Source organism: Lucilia cuprina, chromosome 2 (genome assembly GCF_022045245.1).
Source record: "Lucilia cuprina isolate Lc7/37 chromosome 2, ASM2204524v1, whole genome shotgun sequence".
NCBI classification, from domain to species: domain Eukaryota; kingdom Metazoa; phylum Arthropoda; class Insecta; order Diptera; family Calliphoridae; genus Lucilia; species Lucilia cuprina.
The window spans coordinates 22333304-22356433 of NC_060950.1; the positions used below are offsets into that span (position 1 = coordinate 22333304).

The window sequence follows — 23130 nt, forward strand, 5'->3', positions numbered from 1 at the left end:
AAAAATTATAGAACTTGTTCTAAAAACTACTAGTTCTAGAACGAGTGGAAAGAGAACCACTTGAGATTTTTAAACAACAGCCTTGGAACTAGTAGTGTCGCCATTACTTCTGGAACCCATTCTTTGGAATATTGTTGTGGTTCTTAAATACTTCTGAAAAGTTTTTAAGGAATTAGTTCTTTGAAACTAGTTATACATTGCTACTACACTAGTTCAAGGAAACGCATACTAGTTCCGAAAAAACTTCTTGGAATCAATTGAAAAAAATGTCAAAAAATTAAAAATGTATAAACTTATTTTTATCGAAATATAAAACGCGTTTAAATGTATATTTTTGCATTCCACAGAACTACAAGATATTAAAGTACCGAGAGAAGCGAAAGTTAGCTGCTTGTAACGTCTATCCTTTCAGAATATATTTTAAAAGATTAGAAGTGCAGAAGAATTTTATTAAAATGTATATGTATGTAGGTTTTGTAAATAACATAGTTTTGTAAACAACAGTTTCTAAAAATTGCTCCTAAACTTAATAATTTGAAACAAAAACGCTAAAAAAGAAATATTTATTTATACGTTCTCTAAAGCTTCCCTAGAGCTAGTTCTGAGGTTGACAAATTCAAACAAAAATCATTGATTAAAGAACTAGTTCCAGAAGCGTTCCATAGAACGAATGTCGACTGCATAACACTTCCCCAGTACCAGTTCCGAAGGTGACAATTTCGAACAAAAATCATTGGTCTCAACGCCAAACTAGAACGAGTTCAGGCTAAAATCATGTGTTCTAGAACTAGTTGTAGAACTAATACCATTTTTTCCTGGGTTGAATTAAAAACAGCTAATGATTTGGGTTATATATAAAATTATATCTTTTTTATTTATATATATTTTTTGGTTTATAAAGACAATTTTAAATAGATTTTCTTTTTATGTTGAAAACTAATTTCGTCTACTTCTACGTGTGTTTTAAAAGAGAAAATAATAATTTGTTTCACTTTTTTTTACACATCTAAGAAATGTTTTATTAAACTTATATAAACTTATTAATAATATTTTATAAATATTTACAAAGTATATTAATAATTAATTATCATTAAGAATATGAAAAAGCATACTATTCTCTTTTTTTCTCAATTATTTATCTACACAATTTAAAAACTAAATTATATTTTATATACGAGCAAGAATGAGGAGAAAGATTGATTAAATAATTTTTTTAAAAAAAAATATATATATTGATGACTAAGTGTAGACGATATAAAATATGTTTTACAATATTTTACATTCAATGTTTTTTGTTTCAATTTTTTGAGTTTCATATTCGTTAATGTAAATTATTTTGTTTTGTTTTAGGAACAATTTAAAAGAAGCAAGAGCGTTATAGATAATAAGAATAATGATTGTTTTTGTATCAGATTGACCAGCAATATATGCATTAAAATGAGAATTAATTAAAGTTAGAACTAAATAGTAAGAAAATTAAATGAAACAAATGGTTGTTAATTAAAATAGAATACTTTTGATTAGTTAAAGTTAATTTAACTTAGTTTTAATTAGTGTTTTTATTTTTTTTTAAAGAATATATTGCTATAACGAACTAAAAATTAAATAAAATTTTTATTAAAAAAAAACAAAGAAGCCACAAAACAATATTAATTCCTAAATAAGCCATACAGTCGTTGTCATTGTTAGTGCAAACAATGAATTATGTGATTAGTAATTTAACATTAATTTGTTTTTCGCTTTATTGCATTTTTGAAACTTCAAATTTAGTATTAATGATTTCTTCGTCCGAATCTAGTGCCGGCAGTGTAACATCAGCCATTGATTCGGGTATATTTTCCTCTACCCATCGTAAGTCATCTTCTTCATTAGTTGTGGTTTTTTGATTAGAAGGTGGAGTTCTGGCGCCGTTGCTGGTGCCACGCATTTTTACACCATATACATCGGCAACAAATTGATCTTCTTCTATAAATTGAAAATTAATAAAATTATTAATTTAATGCCCTTATAGCTTTGCTCGATGTTAAAGAAGCTTTTAATAAAGTTTAGTATTTAAAACCTTCAACTTCCTGAGAATGGTTTATATAAGTCTGTCATTCCGTTTGGATTTTCTACCTTGTCCATCAGTCTGTCTGTGTGTGTGTGTGTTGAAATCAATTTTCTTAAAACCTCAGATATCTATGTTATCTCAATCTTCAATAATGCTATTTGACATGCTTTGGAGCAGCTTCCTTTTTAAAAACGGAAAATCAGTTCATAAATAACGGAGATTTGAGCAAAAATCTGGGAAAACCTATAATGGTAGATTAAAATGTTTAGTAGAAGATGGCCTTAAGAAAATCGACGGAGTCTGCTTTATAACCTTTTTGGACGGAACTGGATATGAAACTGATAAAAACACACATTTGAAGGGGGTTGAAGGGGATCGAAGGCGACAGTTTATGTTCTGTCAGGCAGCACTTAGGGCCCTGAAATGTCATGTAGTTCATTCTAGATTAGTAAGCAGCTGCAGGGATGCTCCGCGATGTATACAATCAGGTTGTGTTCCAGGGCACTGTAATATACAGGCTAATGAGATCTCAAATGAACTGGCCAGACAATGGTCAGATCTGGACATTAATAGTGAAATTAGGTAGGTGAAACCTGCTACTACTATAGGTTATTCTCCGAAAGGAACTCCTCCAACCAATCCTGGCATAGTAGGATGGATTGCAGGGTATCCAAAGCCTTATGGCCGAGTTTGAATACCAAGAACACTATTAGGATTAGACAGGAGGAGTATTAGAATTCTTGTAGGAGTGATAACCGGTCACTGTGCAATAGGAGCCTTTGTGGGTAATTGGGTCTTTAACACACAGGAGTTATGTAGGTTGTGTGAGGACAAAGAGGAGCTAGAGACAGTAGAAAATATTTTGTGTGACTGTTCTGATGCACACAGTCTGAGGCGGAAATGGCTAGAAAAAACATTTCATGATGATTTAGGATATTGAGCTAGATGTAGTAGGTTTTGTCAGGTGAGTGGATTGGCTACTTAGGCGCCGGAACTCGTAGAATTCCCTACCAATACTATCAACATTCTTTCTCTATTAGGATAGGAATTCAGTAATTTCAAACTTATCTCTCCGGCTTTTCTATCTTCACAATGAACCCTCCTAGGTCTCCCAGTAGATGTATACCTTTTTGGTATACAACCCCATTAAACTAAACTATCAGCTGTTCACGGATTTCCTACAATTTTCGCAAATTCTGGTTTTTATTGGAACAAGTAATCATTAATCAATCAATGATGAAAATTAGTTTAAAGTTTCATTGTCTAACTCATTATGATAGCCTAATGATTCGAGGAGTCTCGGTATTACCCATTAGTCATCACAATGGAGTCAAGCGATCTGCTTATGGGTTGGCTGCCCTTCGAACATGAACTAATTTTTATTATTGATTGATTAATGATGACCACCAGGTTATAATGATAAAGTTTAAGATATGCTTTAGTTTTGTTCCAGAAAGATCGTCCATACTTTAAAGAAGGAGCTAAAGTGGAGAACGTCTCGTTATCCACAGTATTATGTCAGCTTAAAGAGTTGTATTACATTTAAGACCATATCTTCTAGCATGGACGCTAATGACAAAACTGGCTAATTCATTGACATAAAGTAGACATGAAACTAAGGACCCTATTACTCACTGGTTTTCCAATAAGCAGTTTAGTTTAGACATTTAACCCTCTTAATGCATTTAAGATTACATTACATTAAAAATGTCCAACTGGAGAATGATGAGATGCTTCTACAGAATTACTTTAGTATAAGCTTGTTAAAAATATGAGATTAGTTGCGGTGGTTAATCTCTGATGAACATCAATCTCTGATGAACATGCTGAGTTGTGAGTAGAAAAGATACAAGACCAATGGTTCTATAGTTCTTCGTCTTAATATGCAATATCTTTTCACATTTTAGAATGAACACAACTTTGTAATTCACCTACATAATGGGAATGTGTAACGTCTTTAGGTATGACATGTTAAACGACAGCAAGAGTGTAAGTAACAAGATCTGCTGAAAATTTTAAAATTACACACGACACAAAATAATGCTTCCGATTCTTAATTGAAGTCTAACTACCGATATTATGTAAAGGATTGTATCTCCTCTCCTTATTCTTAAATTTCGTTTCTAAATGAATTTCGGTTGTTTCTTATCTTGTTCTAGTATTCTTTGCTTCTCTGTATAGAATCTTCCGTCCTTGAAGAGTATCACATTGGACCTTATGGTCTCCTTGAAGATATGTTACGTTTTTGTGGTGTATAACCCTTCTTTCTTTTTTACTTTTAAAACTTACCATCATCATCTTCATCTTCTGGATTATCAAGTAAAGGAGTAAAAGCATAACGTTGATTATTATTTGTTGGACGCCACAAAATCATAATAACCAATAATAAAACCGAAAATAAAATATGCCAAAAAGCTGTATCAATCCAAATATTACGCCAGCCCTAAAAAACAAATTTAAATTAAACAATTGTTAATACAAATAATTAATAAAAAATTATTTAAAGAAAAAAACTTACTGGTGTACAATTTTCACCTTTACGTAAACGCAAAGCATACAGCATAAATATAACGGAGGCAATAACAGAAAATATTAAAGTATTGGTAAAATGTCTATACAGCGATAGTTTAACCATATTTCTGTAAATAAAACATAAACAAATAAAATAGAGATACACATAGAAAACACTTGTTTCAACACAAACCTTCTCAGGCGTAAAGTTCTAGTTGTTTGAACTAATGAAGTAAATATCCACCAACAAATGCCGGTATCTAAAACAGCTAATGGTATACTGGCCACCAATAGTTCATTTTGTATATCTGGTTTATTACGCATAACACGTAGATAACTTTCAACACAAGCCAAAAGGAAATACAATGCTCCAACACCTACCACACGATGCAACATGGGACCCAAACGTGGTCTATTATATATTTATAAAAAAACAGAGAATTACCATAAATGTTTTGCATTAAAATTAACTTAACACTTACTTTACTATACCAAATCCTAAACTCATTATGATCACTAACATACGAGCTAAAGTTCTCTTAGCACATGATACAAATTCAGCTGTTAACTCTGCACCAGGCACAGACACACCATTAGCATTTACTGAATGATATTCAGCATAAAAGAATGCCTTTTCCAACATGCCCAACAGTATGACACCGCCAATCCAAAATTGTATACGCAATAGATCACGCCATTGCATAAATGATACCACTAACCAGATAATACCAAAGATGACATAAACAATACACATTATGCCGTAAAACTAAAAAAAAAATATGATTATTAAAATGTACAAGTTTAGTTTTTTTTTAATTTTATAAATTACCGGTAAGAAGGGAAAATCTGTAGCTGATATGTAACCATAAGGACCCAACATTTCAATATGAACAGGTGCTGAATATTCAACCTGATCCTGTTTAGCTTCAATTGTAATTGATATCTCATAAATACCGTCATGTTCTACCGTATAGAATATTTTATTTGTAGGCTAGAATTATGAAAAATTAAACAGTGTTATTGATATTTTTTCTTAATAAATTAAATGTTAGAAAATGGGTCTTTGTATGGGAACTCTATATATCAAATGAGGCCATATCATTGAGAAATTCGATAAAACAATCAAGGCTTGAATAAAAATTACTTGTTACGCTTTTTGTCGAGATACCCCAGATAAAAAAAAGAACTTTCAAAGAATCGAAAAAGAAGTAGAATTTAATCCATGGAAGTACTGAAAAAGACCTGAAGAAGTGATAATTTTAACACAGGCTTATTATAGGAGGGATGTTCTTTTTATTTGATTCGAAATTCACTACATCTGAAGTCATTCTCAGAAAGTAATTTTTATGTTCTTTTGGAAGTTATTGAAAAGTGAAATTGTAGTACATATCATAGTATACAACTTTATCAATAAAAAAAATTGCATTCTTTTCGCTTCTTTGGAAGTCAATAAACATCACTTCCATAAAAGGTAAACAAATTCATTTAGTGCTACTTTTAAAGTGGTGATAAATGTTATTCGTTTGGAAGTACTTGGTTTTATTTTTGCTGGGATCTACTTTTCAGCTCAAAGACCCTAAAGAATGGACAAAATTTACACTTAATAATTTTTAAATACGGCTTTTTATCACATATACATATTTGGAATATTTGATAGTATCATAAGTTCAAAATAGACTACATAAGCGGCTTGACAAACCTACCAGTATTTTACGTTTGTGCAAGCCTGTTGTGTAGAGTATGAAAGTGTTTCGTGTTTGCACAAATGCTTGCGGTTTGTTTGATCAAAAAACAAAAAAACATAATAAATGAAATGAAAACAACTAGATTCCTTAATAACAACCTTGGAACTAGTGATGTCGCAACTACTACTGCAACCCGTTCCACGGAACATTGTTATGGTTCATCTAAAGAGTGTGTACTTCTAAAGAGTGTTGTGTACGAGCAATGTTTGTGTAGTGTGTGTTATGATGAAAAAAGTATGTTTGACAAAGCCGCTTGTTTAGTCTATTTGGGCCTTTAGAGAGGTTCGATCTTATTTATAATGATAAAATATTGTATAATTTGTTCTTAATTAACTATGTGCTTTAAAAAGTTTGCAATCGTAACCATTACTTCTTCAATAAATTTTGTGGAATACTTAGAGTATTGGATTGTCACACGGTACTCTGGCACCTTGTTGGAGGTTGTAGAAATGGCCTTAGGGACATTATGAGACTGCGTCTCATTAGATTGTGTTGGGTGCCAGGGCATGGTAATGAGGTTGCGGATGAACTAGCAAGATTAGGTTCGAACCTTGATATAGATGACATGGAAAGGATAGTAAAACCACCACATTTATCCTTATAATAGGTTAATATTCGAAAGATTAAGCGACATCAATAACCAGTCATGGAATAGAAGATTGGATTGCAAAAAATCAAAGGCCCTGTGGCCAAAACTTGATATGGGTGCTTTCAAAATACTTGTCGGACTGGACAGACGCAGTTTAAGGGCTCTGATAGAGATTCTAACTGGACACTGCTCAGTTAGAACCTTTGTCAGTAAGTGGGACAGTAGTGTACCGGACTATTGCAGGTTATGCGATGATGAGAAGGAAGTAGAGACGATCGAGCATATCATTTACCAATGTCCTAGGGTACAGAACCTCAGGCTGAAATGGCAAGGGAATAGGTTCCATGGCAAACGGGAGAAATTTCGTGACTTAACCCTCGCAGTCTACTATAAAGGAAATATATATTATATGTAATTATCTGTATTATCATTCTTGTGTTGTGGTAGTGTTTTGGCTTCTCTGTTTTTGAATTTTCACTTTCTTGAAGGGAATTACAATGGACATTGGGTTAATGAAACAGTCGACAAGATAGCCGACTCACGTAGACCCATAATAAACCCTAAATAACATTATGATTGAAAAAAGTCTTCGTTTAAAGAACTGAAATAACGGATAAAATCTAAATACGTGATTTCAACTAGTTTGGGATACTTATTTCAATATAACAAAATCACACGTCTAGTTAGAAGTGTGTATGTATTTAAATACATCACTGTAAACTTTAAGCATAAATTATAATTAAGAATAAAATTTTAATACAAATTTAAAGATAAGAAATTTTAACAGCCACACCATATTTCATACACAAATAGTAAAAATTTCGATAAATAAAAAAGTAAGCTAAAGGTTTAAAAAAATACTAGACCAATGAATCATTATTTTTGTTATTAAACAAAAAAGAAAATAAATTAAGCATGAAGATAAAAACGATAACGAAACGTTAAATAGAAAATATGAAAAAAGTAAATAATGTAAAATAAAACTCGAATACAAGTACATATGTTCAAAAATTATATGCAAACAACTTACGGATAATGGATGTTTTGAATTTTTTAAATTATCAACTGGTGATTTGGCAGTTAGAGCCACATTATTCTGTTTACTGGGTACATTTGCCACCGTTGTTGACTTTAAAGCGCTATTTGAAGCATCGACATTATTGGGTATTTCTAAAACTATTAAATGATTTGGACAGGTGGCATTAAGTATTCCCTTAATTTCCAATTGTGTTGATTTATTTTGAGCTCTTTGTTGATTATCGTAGTCAATATAGGCTTTTTGGAGCTAAAACATAAAGTAATATAAATTATACATATAAGTATTACCATGTTATATATCACTTACGTCGGGAGCATCAAACCAACATTGCCGTTCCACTAATGACCAGGATATTTGTATATTAAAACTACTAGCACTATTAGTTTGACATTCAACTATAAAATAGTATAAACATGGATAAAAGTTAAATCGATATTTACTTAACATTAACATCCCTTATCACAATAGAAAATACAAAAACAAGTAGACAACAAACAACTTACTTTTCACATAGATTTTGGTATCAGCCAATAAAGGCCTCATTTCTCGTTCGGTTATTAAATCCTATAAGCAAAATTATTACACAAATATATATTTTTTCAAATGATGCACATTTTAGTTTTACCTGTGTTAAGACAAAATCTGTTATACCGGGTTCCGATATGCCCACAACCAATTGGAATCTTCCCCATGTTAGTAGCAACGCCACGCAATAAAACATAAACTTAACTTTTTCTTTTAATTTTAACATTTTATTTCTTTTGTCTTATTTCATGTACTGCACAAAACTTTTTGCTGTTTCTATTACACTTAAAATTATTATATTTAGTGGAAAATATAAAATTTTAGTTATTTTTCGTAGAAAAATTATTTTTTTAGCACGTACATATTATTTTTTCTTTCAGTTCTGCTGTTGCAGTTAGAATCAGTGATGCCAAGAGATTTTTTCAAAAACCCCTACGAAATGAAAAAAATCCCTTATTTTCCTACATCCACGTTTTATATTCCATTTTAGTTATTATTTAAAAATACAAGCAAAAAATATTAATATGTGTCATGTTTTGTCGTCCTTAGTTGAAAAAGTCCGAAATTTTGTAGTAAATGTAAATTTAATATAAAAAATTTCAAGAGGAATTGACCAATTTCTTTTAAGGGAATAATCTCTGCATTTGGCATCACTGGTTAGAATTATTCTGTTGCAAAGATCCTTGCCAACAAACATTAACGGCGGTGACGGCTGGCATCGAAAATTGTTAAGATTAACTAACTAAGACTAACTGATCAGTTTTCAACTGTGTTTAAAACAAAATACGTAATTAAATAAATTATTTTTATTAAAATTACAGATAAAATAAAATAGATAAATATAGCTGCAAATGAATATGTTTGGTGTAAAATGTAACTTTTTCGAGGAAAACATTAAATTCAAGATAGATTTTGTTTTCTGGTTAGTTAAAAAATTATATAAAAATCTATTTAAATTGAAGATACATTTATGAACATTATTAGACAGAATTTGGATGCTCTTAAAATGAATAAGAGCATGAGAAGGATATAATTTTTTTATGCCCTAAAAAGAGTGTTAAAAATATTTTTTGTTGTAATCCGTTTAGGAGTCGTTATGTTAATAACTCCCATCGTCATGTATCTGTAATATTATTATAAAAAAGGAAAATAATAAAGAAAATGTATGAATCATTATTTGAGTAGGTAGGGTTCTATAGTTGAAACGAAAAGTCGACTATTCGACTTTTTGCATTTTATGAAAAGTCGACTTTTCGACTTTTGAATTTTTGCATTTATTTAAAAGTCGATTTTTCGACTTTTTTCATTTAATTAAAAGTCGATTTTTCGACTTTTAATATTTTATAAGTAGTTGACTTTTCGACTTTTTGACTTTCCGACTTTTTCCTACTTTTTTCGACTTTTCGACTTTTTCCGAAGCCAGAAGCGTAAATTTATAATGTTGCCATTTAACATTATATTATTATTGTTATTATTTTATTATTTATTATTATTAATAAAAAATTTTATTTATATTTTTTCTATTTGTTGCAATTTTTTGAGTTTTTCCGACATCTTTCTATTTTCGACTTTTTCGACTATTTCCGATTTTTTTCGACTTTTCGACTCTTTCCGACTTTTTTCGACTTTTATTTACAAAGTCGACTTTTCGACTTTTTTCATAGACGATAGTCGATTGTTCGATTATTCGAAAGTCGATTTATTGAACCCTATGAGTAGTTGTGTAAAAATATAGAAGGTGTGTAACTGCTGGATTTTTTCCAAACACTTCCGTTTGTCAATTTAACAGCTGTTAGATGACATAACCTTAAAAAATTTAAAGAGAAAAGAATAACACAAAATGTTGCGAAAGGTATTTTTTGAAGTTTAAATTAAATTTTTTGAATAAATAAATATTTCTATCATACATTTACAGGTTAGTCCCTTGATTAAAAAGGTAGCACAACACAGTAATGCTAATTTAGTTAGAAATCTTAGCTCAACTGCGTCATTGCGAGCCAGTGTTTATGAACCGGATTATTTAGAGGTATTGTACAATTTCAAGCAGAAACAAAATTCGTTCAAATAATTTGTGTTTTTATTTAAGTCACTGAAACCTAAATATCCTCAATATGAAAGTCTAAATGTACAAATTAAAGGCTACGATTATCCAATTTTGGAAAGTTATCAACGTTATTTGCACAGTGTAGCTGAGTATTTGGATCTTGAAGTTGCCGATTGGTAAGTGAATACATTTATTTACATATAACGAAATTGAATTTGTAAACAAATTTGTAAGAAATTAAGGAATATGTCATAAACTAAGCTAGAACCGAAGTAAAAAAGTATATGAACAAGCATATTTTTAAGATTTAGGGAAGTAGATCACAGCACCATATTTAGAATTAATATACAGTGCATCAACTAAGTTTTTTGCCTACCTTTTTTAAAAGAATTTTGTTTTGTAAAAAGTAAATTTATGTTTTCCAACTAAAAATAGAGATTGTGTAAAATGGTAAAACCAAGAAAAAAATATTAAAATACAAATTTTGGTGCATTTGTTGTTGCCTTTGATTATTTTCCATCATAATTTGCACTTCCTTAAAGTATTTTGCATATTGAGAATTCCGGTTAAATTCGTTGAGTTTTTCAAATTATTTTTTAATTACTTTTTGGAATTTATTCCTTTATTATTAGAAGGACGAGAGTTAAGTATTTTTCAATTGTAATTTGCAAAAATCATATCCTCTTTGTGTGATAATGTGATGTTATTTGCCTTAAAATTGTTTAAAGGATAATAATGAGACAATTTCGATATAAAAAAGTAGTTTTGATTTCTAAAAAAAATATAAAACAATGAAATATAATTATGAGATGTTTAATCAATAACATTAAAAATTATAAAATAGAATAATTGATGAAATGATCCAAAGAATTATTAGAAAAAACGCACTGAGTGGTGCTTCAAAATCTTGAACAGCCAAAGGGAGGCAAGTTGTATCCAAGAAAAATCATTGGACTCTTGATTTAGCTTCTCCAAAATCCATATGCGAACTAGGAGAAACACTATGTTTAAATTTAGACCTCTAAACAGACCTTAGAATGCATGAAACCAATGTAAAGTAAAGTGTCGTGTAGTACAGGAAAAATACCTAATTTATATATTTTAAAATATAGGTGGTTATCATACCCTAAAGGTCAACAAAAGCAATATTTTTTAGAACCCAAATCAAGAATAACTATCCAGATCCTAATATGCCTACTATATCTTATTCATAAAATAAAGCATTTAAAATATGAGGTTGAAAATCAGGATTTTAACATGTAATAGTTCTATAGTGGTATATGGTGATGTCCCCATACATAGAGTGGCTAGGATGGTACTTAGTGTTAGATTTATTGAATAAGAGTCAATATTCTACAATTCTAAATAAAATTTACACAGCAATCTCCAAATAGATGGTGTTTCCGTAATGCAGTTTTTGTTTATCAATACAAAATGACCAAAAACCTAGATTATTTTTGTTATAATATATATATTTATACCTGACTAAACATTTTTTCTAGGTCCAAATCCATTGATTATCTAATATATCATGTATCCAATTCAAAATTACTTATTATTTTCGAAATGTATTCAAAGAAACGATAGATTTAATGTTAAATCAATTATTGATAAATTCTTATTAGGTATATAGGATAATAAATCGGTTATGAAATGTCGTTCCACTACTAAAATATCTAAAAATGTTATTCTAATATATAGGTGTAATAAAAATATTAAATTTTATAAAATAATGCAGCAATATTAAAAAAATAACAAAAAACCTAAAAAAGCAAAATACTTTATTGACCTAGAAAATTAACAATACGTTCACATTTTATCAAAAATCTCGTTAATTAATGTCACGATTTTACTTTTAATGTTAAAAAACAAACAACTGTTCAGATAAAGTTTTTTCTTTTATTTATAAAATTTTACATAGGCAAATTACTTAATTGATTCACTGTATGTACCCCGAAAATCGAGTGTTATTGCTGTCAGACTTTGACATTTTTATCTCGAATTCCTCTAAACAAAATTACTTAAAAATGGGTAAAAATTGGATTCAGTTCCAAAGTACTCACCTATGTTTGTACAGGATATAGAAAATTAAAGAAAGACCCGTGTCATACTCGGCCAAAGATTGTCAACTCAGCGACAACTTTATCAATCAAAAGTTTTTCCCCGGGAAAGAACTATCGACCACAGTCGAACTGTTACAACAAATATTTTCATTTTTCTATCTGCTTGAATTTTATAAATTCGGAATTTACAATATCTTATCTATAAATTACAGTTATGCTCTGCCACCACAAAATATGACCGTTCAACGGCTTAAACCCAATTCCACAGTAGTCGACTCCGAATATCGTTTAACAGTTTACGAACGTAACATACAACTTCAAGATGTTGATGTACCATTGTATCCTATGTTTTTAAGAATAGCACAAGCCGCTTTACCCGAAGGTGTACAACTTACCGTACAGGAACATACCGATGAATGTGAAGAGAGACGTTATGTACCTGACAAAGATCTGCTAGAACTTAAAGCTGAATTGGAAAAAATGGGTGGTGGTTCAAAGAAAAAGTAAATAAATATTTTATTTAATTGTTGATTTATTTCTTGTTTTAAGTAACCATACAAATTGTATAAAAAAATAAAAAACGAATAATAAATTTAATAAATTATAAATAAAACTCTCTTGTACTATCTAAATATTGCTAGGATTTCCATTTTAACAAAATCACTTAAAATAAAACATGAGTGTAAAAATAATTTAACATACAAATAGGCAGCTGAAAGCTTTAGCCTAGAACTAAAATTATATAAAGAATTTTAGTGTAATATTATGAGTTAACTAAATTTAAAATATATTAGTTAAAGAAACTACTTTTAATGTAAAGCTTTTTTCTAAATGGACGGATAATAGAAAAACTTAAGCTAAACTTGGAAGACACTTGCAATAATTTTAAGGGATTCTAATATAAGTATTTTAAGTGATATTAGTAAATAAAGGCATACAATTAGACTACACCAAAGTGTACTACTTTAATGGATGGTGTAGTAGTTGTTGTGGTTTTGGGAGTTGAGGAATTGGTGTTGGTGTTAGTTTTGTTAATGATTTGTTGGTGTTCTTCTCTAATATTAATTCTATTTGCGATTCTTTGTGGTGGTTCTGCTAAAAATGTACAATGTTTTTTTTATTGTTAATAATATTGTATAGAAAATTATTGTGTTACAGGTTTCTACTTATGGTTAACTACCTGTTGGTAAGGGATTAAAATCCTTTAAATAATCATCGTTTGGGTGACAAAGTGGTAAACTATCTTGTAATTCCTTTTTGGGATTAGTAAAGTTTCGTGGTGGAGGTCTAGCATAACCATTACGTTTAATAAGGAGTTTATCTTTGCGGGGTATTTCCTGAAATAAATGATAATTGAAGTAGATAGTTTTTTTTTTTTAATAAGTACATACATATATACATAGATTATTATTATTTTTTAGATTATAATTAAATATAGCTTTTTTAATATTTTACTTTTATTTATGTAATTTTAAACTATTTTCATTTGGATCAAATCTAAAGTGGTGCTTTCGATAATGTCCAATATCTCAATAGAATTTCAATGAGAATTGAAACGATTAATCAAAATTTCCATGCACAATTTATTAAAGGTCTTTTACAAGCAACAATATCCTTATCCCACACCTGTGTAACAATCTTGTCGCAAACGGTAAGCGTTCACTTTATGGTTATGGCCTTTTGAGCTTAAGGGGATTCTATGATCTGTACTCTTCGAATTGTATAACTAATGGTGACTCTCATATTGTGGCGTTATAATTGAGGCAATAAATTGTTAAATACAGCTTAAAGCTTTATTTTCATGAAAAAGATCATAGTAATTGTCAGTTTGTGAATGAATAATTTTATTGACAGCTCCCGTCAGTGACAGCCCAACAGGCTAAATCGTGAAAACAAAAGATTGTAAAGAATTACAAAAAAAGGCTTTCACGACTATAAAAATGTAGAATTTTATCCGGACATAGTGTTAGAAGGAGGGATGACACTGCCTTACGTTCATGCTAGAATCGTAACGCATGACATAACGAGCTTCTACTGTTTTGAAGAAACTTGCGATTTTGTCCTCTGATGGAGACATCGCCATCGAATGACATTGTCAGAAGACAATATCATCGCTCGTATTGAAGAGAAGAAGATAAGTTGACTCAAAGTACCTATTCGGAAAAAAGAAGGCATCGCTCATACTAAAGAGGAGAAAAGAAATTGACCCAAAGTAACCATTTGGAAAAAAGTTGTTCACATAAAATATTAGCAGAGGGCAAGGAATGTTGGAGAAGTTACCTAAGAACAGCACTTTTTATAATCTTTACCTGTTTTACTTAAGATGTCTCTAACGGAAACCAGTAAGGGCGAGTTTTTCTGATAAAGATAATCTTCATTCTTTGGTTAAACTTGGATTAATATATGTTTCTTGTTTTTCAGTTATCAGTAAAGTTACTTATTATCTTAGTTTAACTGAGTGTAATTTGACAATTAAACTCAAGTTATAAGTGAGAAAACACAATTAACAAAAACAATAAAACAATGATTTCGGAAGAACAAAAACTTAATATTTTAAGTTAATTGCATTTTTCTGAATTGTTTTGTTTTATTTATTATTGTTTTAAATGATTATTTAACATTTTTCCAAATTTTTTCATTTTACAAAAGTATTGTTTGCGAAAAACAGCTCTTCATTGTTTATGTTTTTGAGTGAAAACTTTGCATTACTAACAAAGTTAACTGAGCTTAAATCTTAAACTGAAAAACACAATTTTCGGTTAAAGTCCGCCTAAATTTGTTCCGAGTTTAATTTAACAGCAAGTTAAGCCTAGTTTAACTGAGGAGTAAGTAACCCGCCCTAAGTAAACCAGACTGAAAGATCTTCAAAGAGACTTTCAACAAAGTTAAAATCGGTTTAGGATTTTGTCCTCTGATGGAATAGGTATGAAATTGTCAAAAGACAAAGTAACCTTTCGAAAAAAGAGGACAGTAACCATTCGGAAAAAAGACAATACCATCGCTCATTCTGAAGAGGAGAAGTTGACTCAAATTAACAATTCGAAAAAAGTTGTTCACATAAAGAATGAGTAAAAAGCAAGGCGTGGTGGAGGTGTTACCTATGGCCTCCCACAAAGAAATGAGGAGAGAGCTAAGAACAGCACTCTTTAAAACCTTTAGCTGTTTTACATAAAAGGTCCCTAACGGAAACCATTAAGTAAAACGTACTGAAAGTTGAACAGACCTTCAGAGATTTTTAATAAAGTTAAAATCGACTAAGGTTTACGACCAAAAAGTTGGGAAATACTAGTGATCTTTTCTAATTTAAATGTGCATATTCGTTATGCAGATTTCGGAATTTAAGATTTTTTTAAGAAAACATGGTTTATTACAAATGAATCCAATTTTAGTTTTACGATCATCTGAGTATCATTGTAAACTTGAACACTTAACTAAAAGAAGAGTAGATTGATCTAAAACATAGTTGGCTGTTAAAGTTTAACCCAGGAAAGACTCTAGGTTTACATGCAGACTAGCTAGTCTGTCTTGGTAATTATACTGTGAGATCAATTTCGGAATACAACATGCTAATTGTATTAGTAAGAGTGGAAATCAACTCAATAACAAATAATACATATAAACACAAATAGAAATAATTACAATTCAAAAAAAAATTGTTATCACCAACTTACCGGTACAACAGCCACCTGTACGGTATCGGAAAATTTTACTTTATTCTTCTCCCCATTGGAATGTTTATTACCATCTTTTATATTCCCATTTTGGCCACTATTGCCACTCAGAACAGATGTATTACTACCATTTTGTGCAGCTGAACCGTTCGAAAGTATCGAAGCAGTTGGTTTTTTACTTAGCAAAACCTTTTGATACTCTTCATTCGATATACTATAGGGAGCTAATGATGTAGTGCCTGTTGAGGGAATATTACCCGATACAAGCGGATGTTGAAAAAATTTTGGTTGATAGGAATTAATAGGTACTATGGGGGCGGGAGGTTGTTGATATGTACGTTGCGTAGCTATACTCGCATGATTATCACTTATTATAATCGGTGAGGCAAGATATGAATACGATGCTGATGAAGTCGATGACGAGGGCTGTAAAACATTATTATTTATCGAATGCAAAGAGGCTGAATTTGTTTTTGTTACTAAATTATTTGTGCTAAAATGAGGTACAAAAGCCGATTTAATGGGAGAATTTTTTAAAGACACATTAAGATCTGCCCACTGGGGATTGGCATTAAAACCATTCGTATTCAGATGATGTGTTGAATTTGAGACTGCACTTTTTAGGCTTAAATTAGCCAAATTACTGCTTAAGGCAATTGATGTTGAGGCTGATATTGTAGTAGGATTAAGTTTTATTTGTTTTTTATCCGGCACAGGTGGTGGTGGTGGTCTACTTCTTTCCTGTTGTATAGAACAACTATCCAAACGTAATTCGGGTTTTGGTATATTAATTTTAATCATTTCAGCATTAAAAACTTTTGATTTGAATGATGGCAAAGGTGGTACATAGTTTTTGAGAAATTTTTGATGTTGCTGCTGTTGTTGCTGAAGTCTACTGCGATTAGTATTATCCGATATAGTCGATTGCGAACAAGCTGATTCGGAACGAAGTTCACTTGCTGTACTAAGATTACCATTGGCTGTGTCTTCTTCGTGAAGAATGGCAGCTGCTTGACTGAAACAGGCAGCCGAGAATTCCACTAGATTCGGATCAAATTTTGTAATATTAAAGAGATCCATAAATAAGTCATAATCTTCAATGTCTTGTGCCACTTCAAAAGCTTCAGCAAATTGATTACGTCTGGAAAAAAGATAAAAAAATAATGCAAATCGGCTCAGTCTGATATTAACCGGACTCTTTTCTAATTATATCAGCTCACCTTAATAGAAAAAAGAAAAATCTTCGCTTTAAATCAAAAACTTGATCACTAAATTCATCTTTTGTTTCTTCGGTTAAAGAATCGGTGAATGTTTTCAAAGCTTTTGCCATCAAATCAATACGCACCCGCCTTTGATCACACTTGTAAAAAACATGATTTGCTATTTTATGTAGAGATATTAGACACATAGCTCCATAAGTTTCCCAATTTAAAGCATTCAATAAATTTACTGCCTTTTCCAACTGATTAAGAGCTAAATACTTGTCGAGGATAACATCAGCTGTTAGACCCGAGTTATGTATATCGCCACGCATACCAGCACCAGCAAAAAAACGTAAGCAACCGATTGGTCCTTGATCGTAAAGTAATAATAGAAAACAATCTGTGCCAGCATAGGTATTTGAACTGTGACCAATTTCGGGTTTACGACTAAAGGAAATTTGCAATAGAGTAGGTTGTGTGGCAAAATAGTGAGATAAATCCAAGAGGTTTGTTGGTGTAACATCTTCACTTTGCAGTTGATTGCTAATCGGTGTCAAGGCTAGATCAAAACATTCAAATTGTGATCTTGTATTGGCGATGGTTATCATACTTGAGTCACTGTGCCAGGAGCATTGTGTGGGAATCTAAAAGAATAACATTTTTTTAATAAAATTAATGAAAATATCAAAGTTATTTTATGCTTACAATATCAATTTGTGCCACACATTTCGTAGTCTGCATTACCAAATCATGCAGGCATATGTTACGATCCACAGTTCCTAAAAATAATTTCTCTTGATCGGGACTAAAAGCATATGTAGTTATCTGTGTGCCCATAGGTATAGAGGACAAAGGACTTCTTAGCATTTTGCCCACTGCAATTTCATAAGAACAAACTTCGGCAGTTATTTCACCTTTGCGAGAGATTTTCTGTTCCAATGTTAATATTTGATTTTCTGTGGAACGCAAAAAGTCTACATGTAAAGGATCATTTTCCGACCAACAATAAGCGAAAAAATCCAATTGGTTGCTAATAATAAGAAAAAGAGATATATAAAACAATAACTACTTTCTAATTAAACATAAACATCACATACCCTTTTAGTTTAAAAACATGAATATTAGCACGATCCTGATCTCTCATTGTTGGCCGCCAAGGAAATACTTCATTTTGTGATGATTTTGTCCATATAACAAACATATCAAATGTAGTATTAACACTAAGACGTCGAGCTATTTTCCTTTCAGCTGCTCCCGGTATAATGGCATGAAATATTTTCGGTTCCATATGGGATATTTTCTCTGGACCTTGGGATCGAGCATTGGGCTTTTGCAGATGTACAACTGTCACTTGATTTGTGTTGTAGGCCAAAACAATGTGAGAACGTGTAAAAAAAGCTACAAACAGCATAAAAAACAAACATTCACAAATGGAGTTTAATATAATAAAAATGTAAAATAAAGACAAGAAAATGAAATATTGTTGTAGAAATTAATTAACATTTAATTGCATGCGACGAGTTGTTACATTAAGTAGATGGTATATATGATGAATATGTGTAGTACTTTATTTTCAAGTGCAGAGAAGAAAGGAATTAGAAGTAAGTTTTTCTTTCAAGAACGGTAGTTCTAAGTGGGGAGATTAGAATAGCTTTATAGTAAAACCTGCTAAATAAGGTCATGTTAAAGCTAAATAAATGTTCAATAGTTATGATGTTATAGTTTTTCAAATATGTTACTGATCTATATCTTTTGTTTGTACGTATTTTGTTTTCTAATGCAAAATTATGGGAATTTTATGTAGATATTTATAATGTGTAAAATGACATAGTTATCTTAATCATTATCGTCATAATCATTACATTTATGGTAAACTTCATTATTGTAATATGTATGCGTTCATCACATACATTTTGTATAAAAATGTTACAACAAATCAAATGTTAACGATTTAACGCAGAAACAAAAGTACATAATAATAGAAATATGAAAAAATGATAAAGTGAATATGATGTTGACAGTTATACACACATGATTACTTTATATCTAAATCTTGGTGCATTAGACTGGTACAAATTATGGTTAAAACTATTAAAATTATTATATACAGTTCGAGAGAAGGTAATTTATAAAAAGGGGCTTTGTATAATTAATGGGTATGAACTTATAAACATTTTACTGTATTCCGGGGGGAGAGATTTGTATTGCTGCTAAAGCAAAGTGTGGACAAAGATTGTCAATAAAAAAACTAGCCTTATTTTCAAATTTTCCGCCAACTAACGATCCTATTTACAGACAAAAAATTTTGCCCGCCCCCCTTAAGAATTGTTCTCTTGATTGTGAAAAATTAGGCTGATAGAACAACGTTAACAGGTGAAACAAGGCTCTGAAGTTTCCAAATGCATTTATTGTCAAAGGGCGATCATTCGCCATAGGGGCACATCTGTCAATGCGAATAACTTGAAAACTGAGTAATCGATTTTATCGCATTATCAAATTTTGTTTTCGTTTATCGATTATCTATTATCCCTGAATATTTGAATTCATTAACTTTACATATGATGGGAGGCAGACATGATAATTTGTTTTTCAAAGGGCTGTGAACAAATTTCACTGTGTGAACTTTTTATGCTAACTTTTTTAGTTTTTGTGATAGAAAAAATATATTGGTCAGTATTAGAACGTCAATAATAGTGAACAATAAGACATAATAATAATTTCGATAATATAATTTGAAGCCCGAAGAAAATTAAAACTAAACCCAGAACTGCCCGTGGGGCACATGCGCCAAATATATGTAAAGCTTGTGATGTAGAACAAAATTTGGTTAGAATATTGAAAAAATCAGTAATAATTTGTTTTAATTTTTTTTGTTAAGTTCTGTGAAATAAACAATAAATATCTGCTTTATTACACTCTGTTTAATGAATTAAAGTATAAAACAGCAAAATAAGTTTTTATTTTTGTATTTTTTTTTTATTTATTTTACTAATGACAAATCTGCCCCATCCCCTTGGCACATTTACCCCATGGATGGGGCGGTATCGCCGTTTTTGGTCAGTGCGGAAAAGTTAAAAAATATGTACATGAGGATGACTTAGGAAAGATTGAAAGGAATAAAAATTAAGTATCCGAACCAAGAAAAAATTAAGAATATGTATTGCGGTTTTAATTTGTGGCCGCCTCAAAAAAAAAGTGGCTATGGTCCCCCTTCTACCCTACAAGGAGAAAATATCGTTTTTTTTTTTTTCTTTATTTTAAAAAGATCGTAATGTGTACAGAGTAAGCATTTCAAAATGATATAAAACATAAAACTTTAAAAGTTATAGCAACCCATCAAAAAATAATTGATGTCATTCTTTATAAACGACATCTTAATCACATCTAAAAATGCGATTATATATTTTTCGCTTTTATAAACTAAATATTTCCTTACAAATGAAAACCCAGTTAAAAGTGAGGAAAGAGATGTAGAAAAGTCACTACAAATAACATATTCGAAGTACATCAAACTTTGGTAAATAACCAATGAAATTAACATAAGCATGTCATTGAACGAATTCGGTTTATTTCTGACATTCAAATATGGGATTTTTATTGCATCTATGAATAAGATTAGATGTAGTTCATTTTCACCAAAATCGGAAGTACTTCAAGTATGTTATTTGTGTTGAAAATTCTACTTCTTTTTCCTCACTTTTTTTGCTGGGAAATTTTCCAGGCCATTAACGTGTCTCGTATCACATGAATTTGAAATGTGACAAAAAAATTTACTTTTTTGGAATATATTCTAAAAATACCATTTTGTTACTAAAAATTTATCTATATTTACTCAGATTTAATTTTTGTCTTAATAAGATAATGCAAACCAGTTCTTAGGTATGGTGAAAAAAAGTTTGATTTTTTTCAACGGCAGTTTCAAATCTCCAATTTCAGTTTTTTTTGTGTTTTCTACAGAGAGTATTTTAGAGAATATGTATCAGTTTTTTACTGTGGTGCATTTTAAATAAAGTATTTTCCAAGTATTATAGTTCAGATAATATAAAATATATATACGAAGTGTTATTCAAATCGGACATTCTTAACCCTAATCTGTGGAGTTCAAAGGTCATACTTTGTAATATTTAGGAATTCTCAGTGTACCATATCGAAATAGTATTTATTTGTGCACGATTTTTACCAAAAATTAATGAAATTTATCGTATATAGTCCGATATTTAAAATATAGTAAAAGAAAGCTACCATATAGTAGTACACTATATATATACTACTATATGATATTATACTTAACCCTTTTTGGATGTGAAGTTAACTTGATGTGAATATTTTTTAAAAGAAAAATTTTGTTTTTAAAACTGATAATTTATGTAATCCCTTACGGTCGATTTTCAAACAAATATATCTAAACAAACAAACATTATGTGGTCAGAAAGGATTAATTCATAAGCTAATATTAGGTTTTTTGTATTATTTCCCCGATTTTTTCCCCTTGTAAAATTATTAAAAAATAAAAGAACTAGTAAAATAACAAACAGAACTTTCAAACGATTATAACATTAAAACCAACATAATACAAATATGCAATTTTTAAGGGCAAAAATGAACAAATAATACTTACCATCGGTTATAGTGTCAGCAGCCAATTTTCCCACCAAATATTTTTCATAGACCATACGCGATATATCACCGGTGAACATATCAATACAAATGTGAGCTATAATACCATTAGAAAATAGTAACAAAACCTGTGAACCATCAGTCCAGTGAATGCGTACAACTTTCGAAGTGCGCATAAGCTCTTCCAAACGTTTAAGATTATCTTTCAGTCTTCCCATGCGAGATTTACGGGAATTCTTTAAAACAGTCAAACCATTGCGACGCTCTGTATAGTCACGTTTAGCCTCCGCACAATAATCCAGAGCCATGTGTTGTAATTCACGATTGCGTGTATAGCGAAAGGCACCAAAGTCAGTGTGTTTAATGCGCACATCTTCGCGGGTTGTCCAAAAATGACACTCACTTAATAAAGTTAACATGTTGTTGTTGTAGTTATTAGATTGACTTTGGAATCACTCGAATGCAATAAAGTTCATTATTATTTTCACCGTTTATTGTAATAACACTTGTAACTTTTTCTCTCCACACTTTTTCTTCTGTAAATATAATTTATGCTTAGACAACGGTTTTCTTTCTTTTTCTAATTAGAATTTTTTGTTATTTTTTTATTATAATTGTTACTTAAAGTACAATATCTTCGACTCAGTGTAATGCAATTTTCCCAGGGTTCCAGCGAGCAAAAGCCTTACAAGTGTTTCAGTTTGTTTATGTGGTGATCTACTCACAAGATTTTTTGTAGAAAACTACTTTAACACACAAGCTCACCCACCATATTACACACACCACAGAGCAGTACCTCACCCACCTTTTACACTGCTGCTCCAACAAAACAATTTACAATAACTGATCGTTGGCTTGTGCTTCTGCGCATTGGAATTTCTTTTTTTTGTTTTTTCTTCTTTTTACATCCACGAATTTTTTGGGGAGATTTTTTTGTTTTTGTTTTGTTCATTCATTAATCACATTTACATATTTTCTTAGATATTTTTATGTTTATCATTATGATTTTTAAAAAACCATTAATAGTTTAATTAAATTTCACTAAAATTGCATAAGTCTTAATAGTTTAACAAT

The 23130-nt window shown here is 30.5% G+C and overlaps 3 protein-coding genes across 6 annotated transcripts; 1 reads left to right on the forward strand and 2 right to left on the reverse strand.

Annotated features, from left to right (window-relative positions):
- Positions 1-1397: 1397 nt before the first annotated feature.
- Positions 1398-8855, reverse strand: LOC111680793 (transmembrane protein 87A). The gene is made up of 10 exons (XM_023442500.2): positions 8560-8855; positions 8438-8498; positions 8241-8329; positions 7926-8180; positions 5391-5552; positions 5044-5327; positions 4755-4973; positions 4569-4689; positions 4340-4493; positions 1398-1965 (listed from the first exon to the last, which is right to left on the reverse strand). Exons 1-10 carry the CDS (start codon positions 8683-8685, stop codon positions 1742-1744), a joined length of 1695 nt encoding a protein of 564 aa, XP_023298268.2. The 5' UTR covers positions 8686-8855; the 3' UTR covers positions 1398-1741.
- A 1383-nt stretch (positions 8856-10238) lies between these two features.
- LOC111680792 (39S ribosomal protein L48, mitochondrial) lies at positions 10239-13224 on the forward strand. The gene is made up of 4 exons (XM_023442499.2): positions 10239-10311; positions 10375-10485; positions 10546-10679; positions 12779-13224. The coding sequence occupies exons 1-4, from the start codon at positions 10300-10302 to the stop codon at positions 13071-13073; spliced, it is 552 nt and encodes a 183-aa protein (XP_023298267.2). The 5' UTR covers positions 10239-10299; the 3' UTR covers positions 13074-13224.
- A 277-nt stretch (positions 13225-13501) lies between these two features.
- Positions 13502-23053, reverse strand: LOC111680791 (WD repeat-containing and planar cell polarity effector protein fritz). 4 transcript variants are annotated; one of them, XM_046946205.1, is made up of 8 exons: positions 22862-23053; positions 22058-22592; positions 18537-18837; positions 18145-18469; positions 17458-18083; positions 16238-17378; positions 13747-13903; positions 13502-13661 (listed from the first exon to the last, which is right to left on the reverse strand). In XM_046946205.1, the coding sequence occupies exons 2-8, from the start codon at positions 22473-22475 to the stop codon at positions 13507-13509; spliced, it is 3123 nt and encodes a 1040-aa protein (XP_046802161.1). In that variant the 5' UTR covers positions 22476-22592; positions 22862-23053; the 3' UTR covers positions 13502-13506. The 4 variants fall into 4 exon arrangements, with proteins under 4 accessions (XP_046802161.1, XP_023298266.2, XP_023298265.2 ...); XM_023442498.2 differs by having other exon boundaries at positions 16238-16663; positions 16718-17378; positions 22058-23053; XM_023442497.2 differs by having other exon boundaries at positions 13502-13658; positions 22058-23053.
- Between the last annotated feature and the right edge of the window lie 77 nt (positions 23054-23130).

What these genes read in the sequence shown, in the direction of transcription:
- LOC111680791 (XM_046946205.1), bottom strand. Translation starts at nt 22,475, where the DNA reads ATGTTAACTTTATTAAGTGAGTGTCATTTTTGGACAACCCGCGAAGAT. An exon ending in TTTTTCTTTTTTCTATTAAG is followed by an intron (nt 17,379 to 17,457) that starts GTGAGCTGATAT and finishes TCTTTTTTCCAG; the next exon opens with ACGTAATCAATTTGCTGAAG. An exon ending in TTTTAATCCCTTACCAACAG is followed by an intron (nt 13,662 to 13,746) that starts GTAGTTAACCAT and finishes GTACATTTTTAG; the next exon opens with CAGAACCACCACAAAGAATC.
- LOC111680793 (XM_023442500.2), bottom strand. Translation starts at nt 8,685, where the DNA reads ATGTTAAAATTAAAAGAAAAAGTTAAGTTTATGTTTTATTGCGTGGCG. An exon ending in GTTGGTTTGATGCTCCCGAC is followed by an intron (nt 8,181 to 8,240) that starts GTAAGTGATATA and finishes TTTATGTTTTAG; the next exon opens with CTCCAAAAAGCCTATATTGA. An exon ending in ATTCAAAACATCCATTATCC is followed by an intron (nt 5,553 to 7,925) that starts GTAAGTTGTTTG and finishes TCATAATTCTAG; the next exon opens with CCTACAAATAAAATATTCTA.
- LOC111680792 (XM_023442499.2), top strand. An exon ending in ATGAACCGGATTATTTAGAG is followed by an intron (nt 10,486 to 10,545) that starts GTATTGTACAAT and finishes TTTTTATTTAAG; the next exon opens with TCACTGAAACCTAAATATCC. An exon ending in GATCTTGAAGTTGCCGATTG is followed by an intron (nt 10,680 to 12,778) that starts GTAAGTGAATAC and finishes TATAAATTACAG; the next exon opens with TTATGCTCTGCCACCACAAA.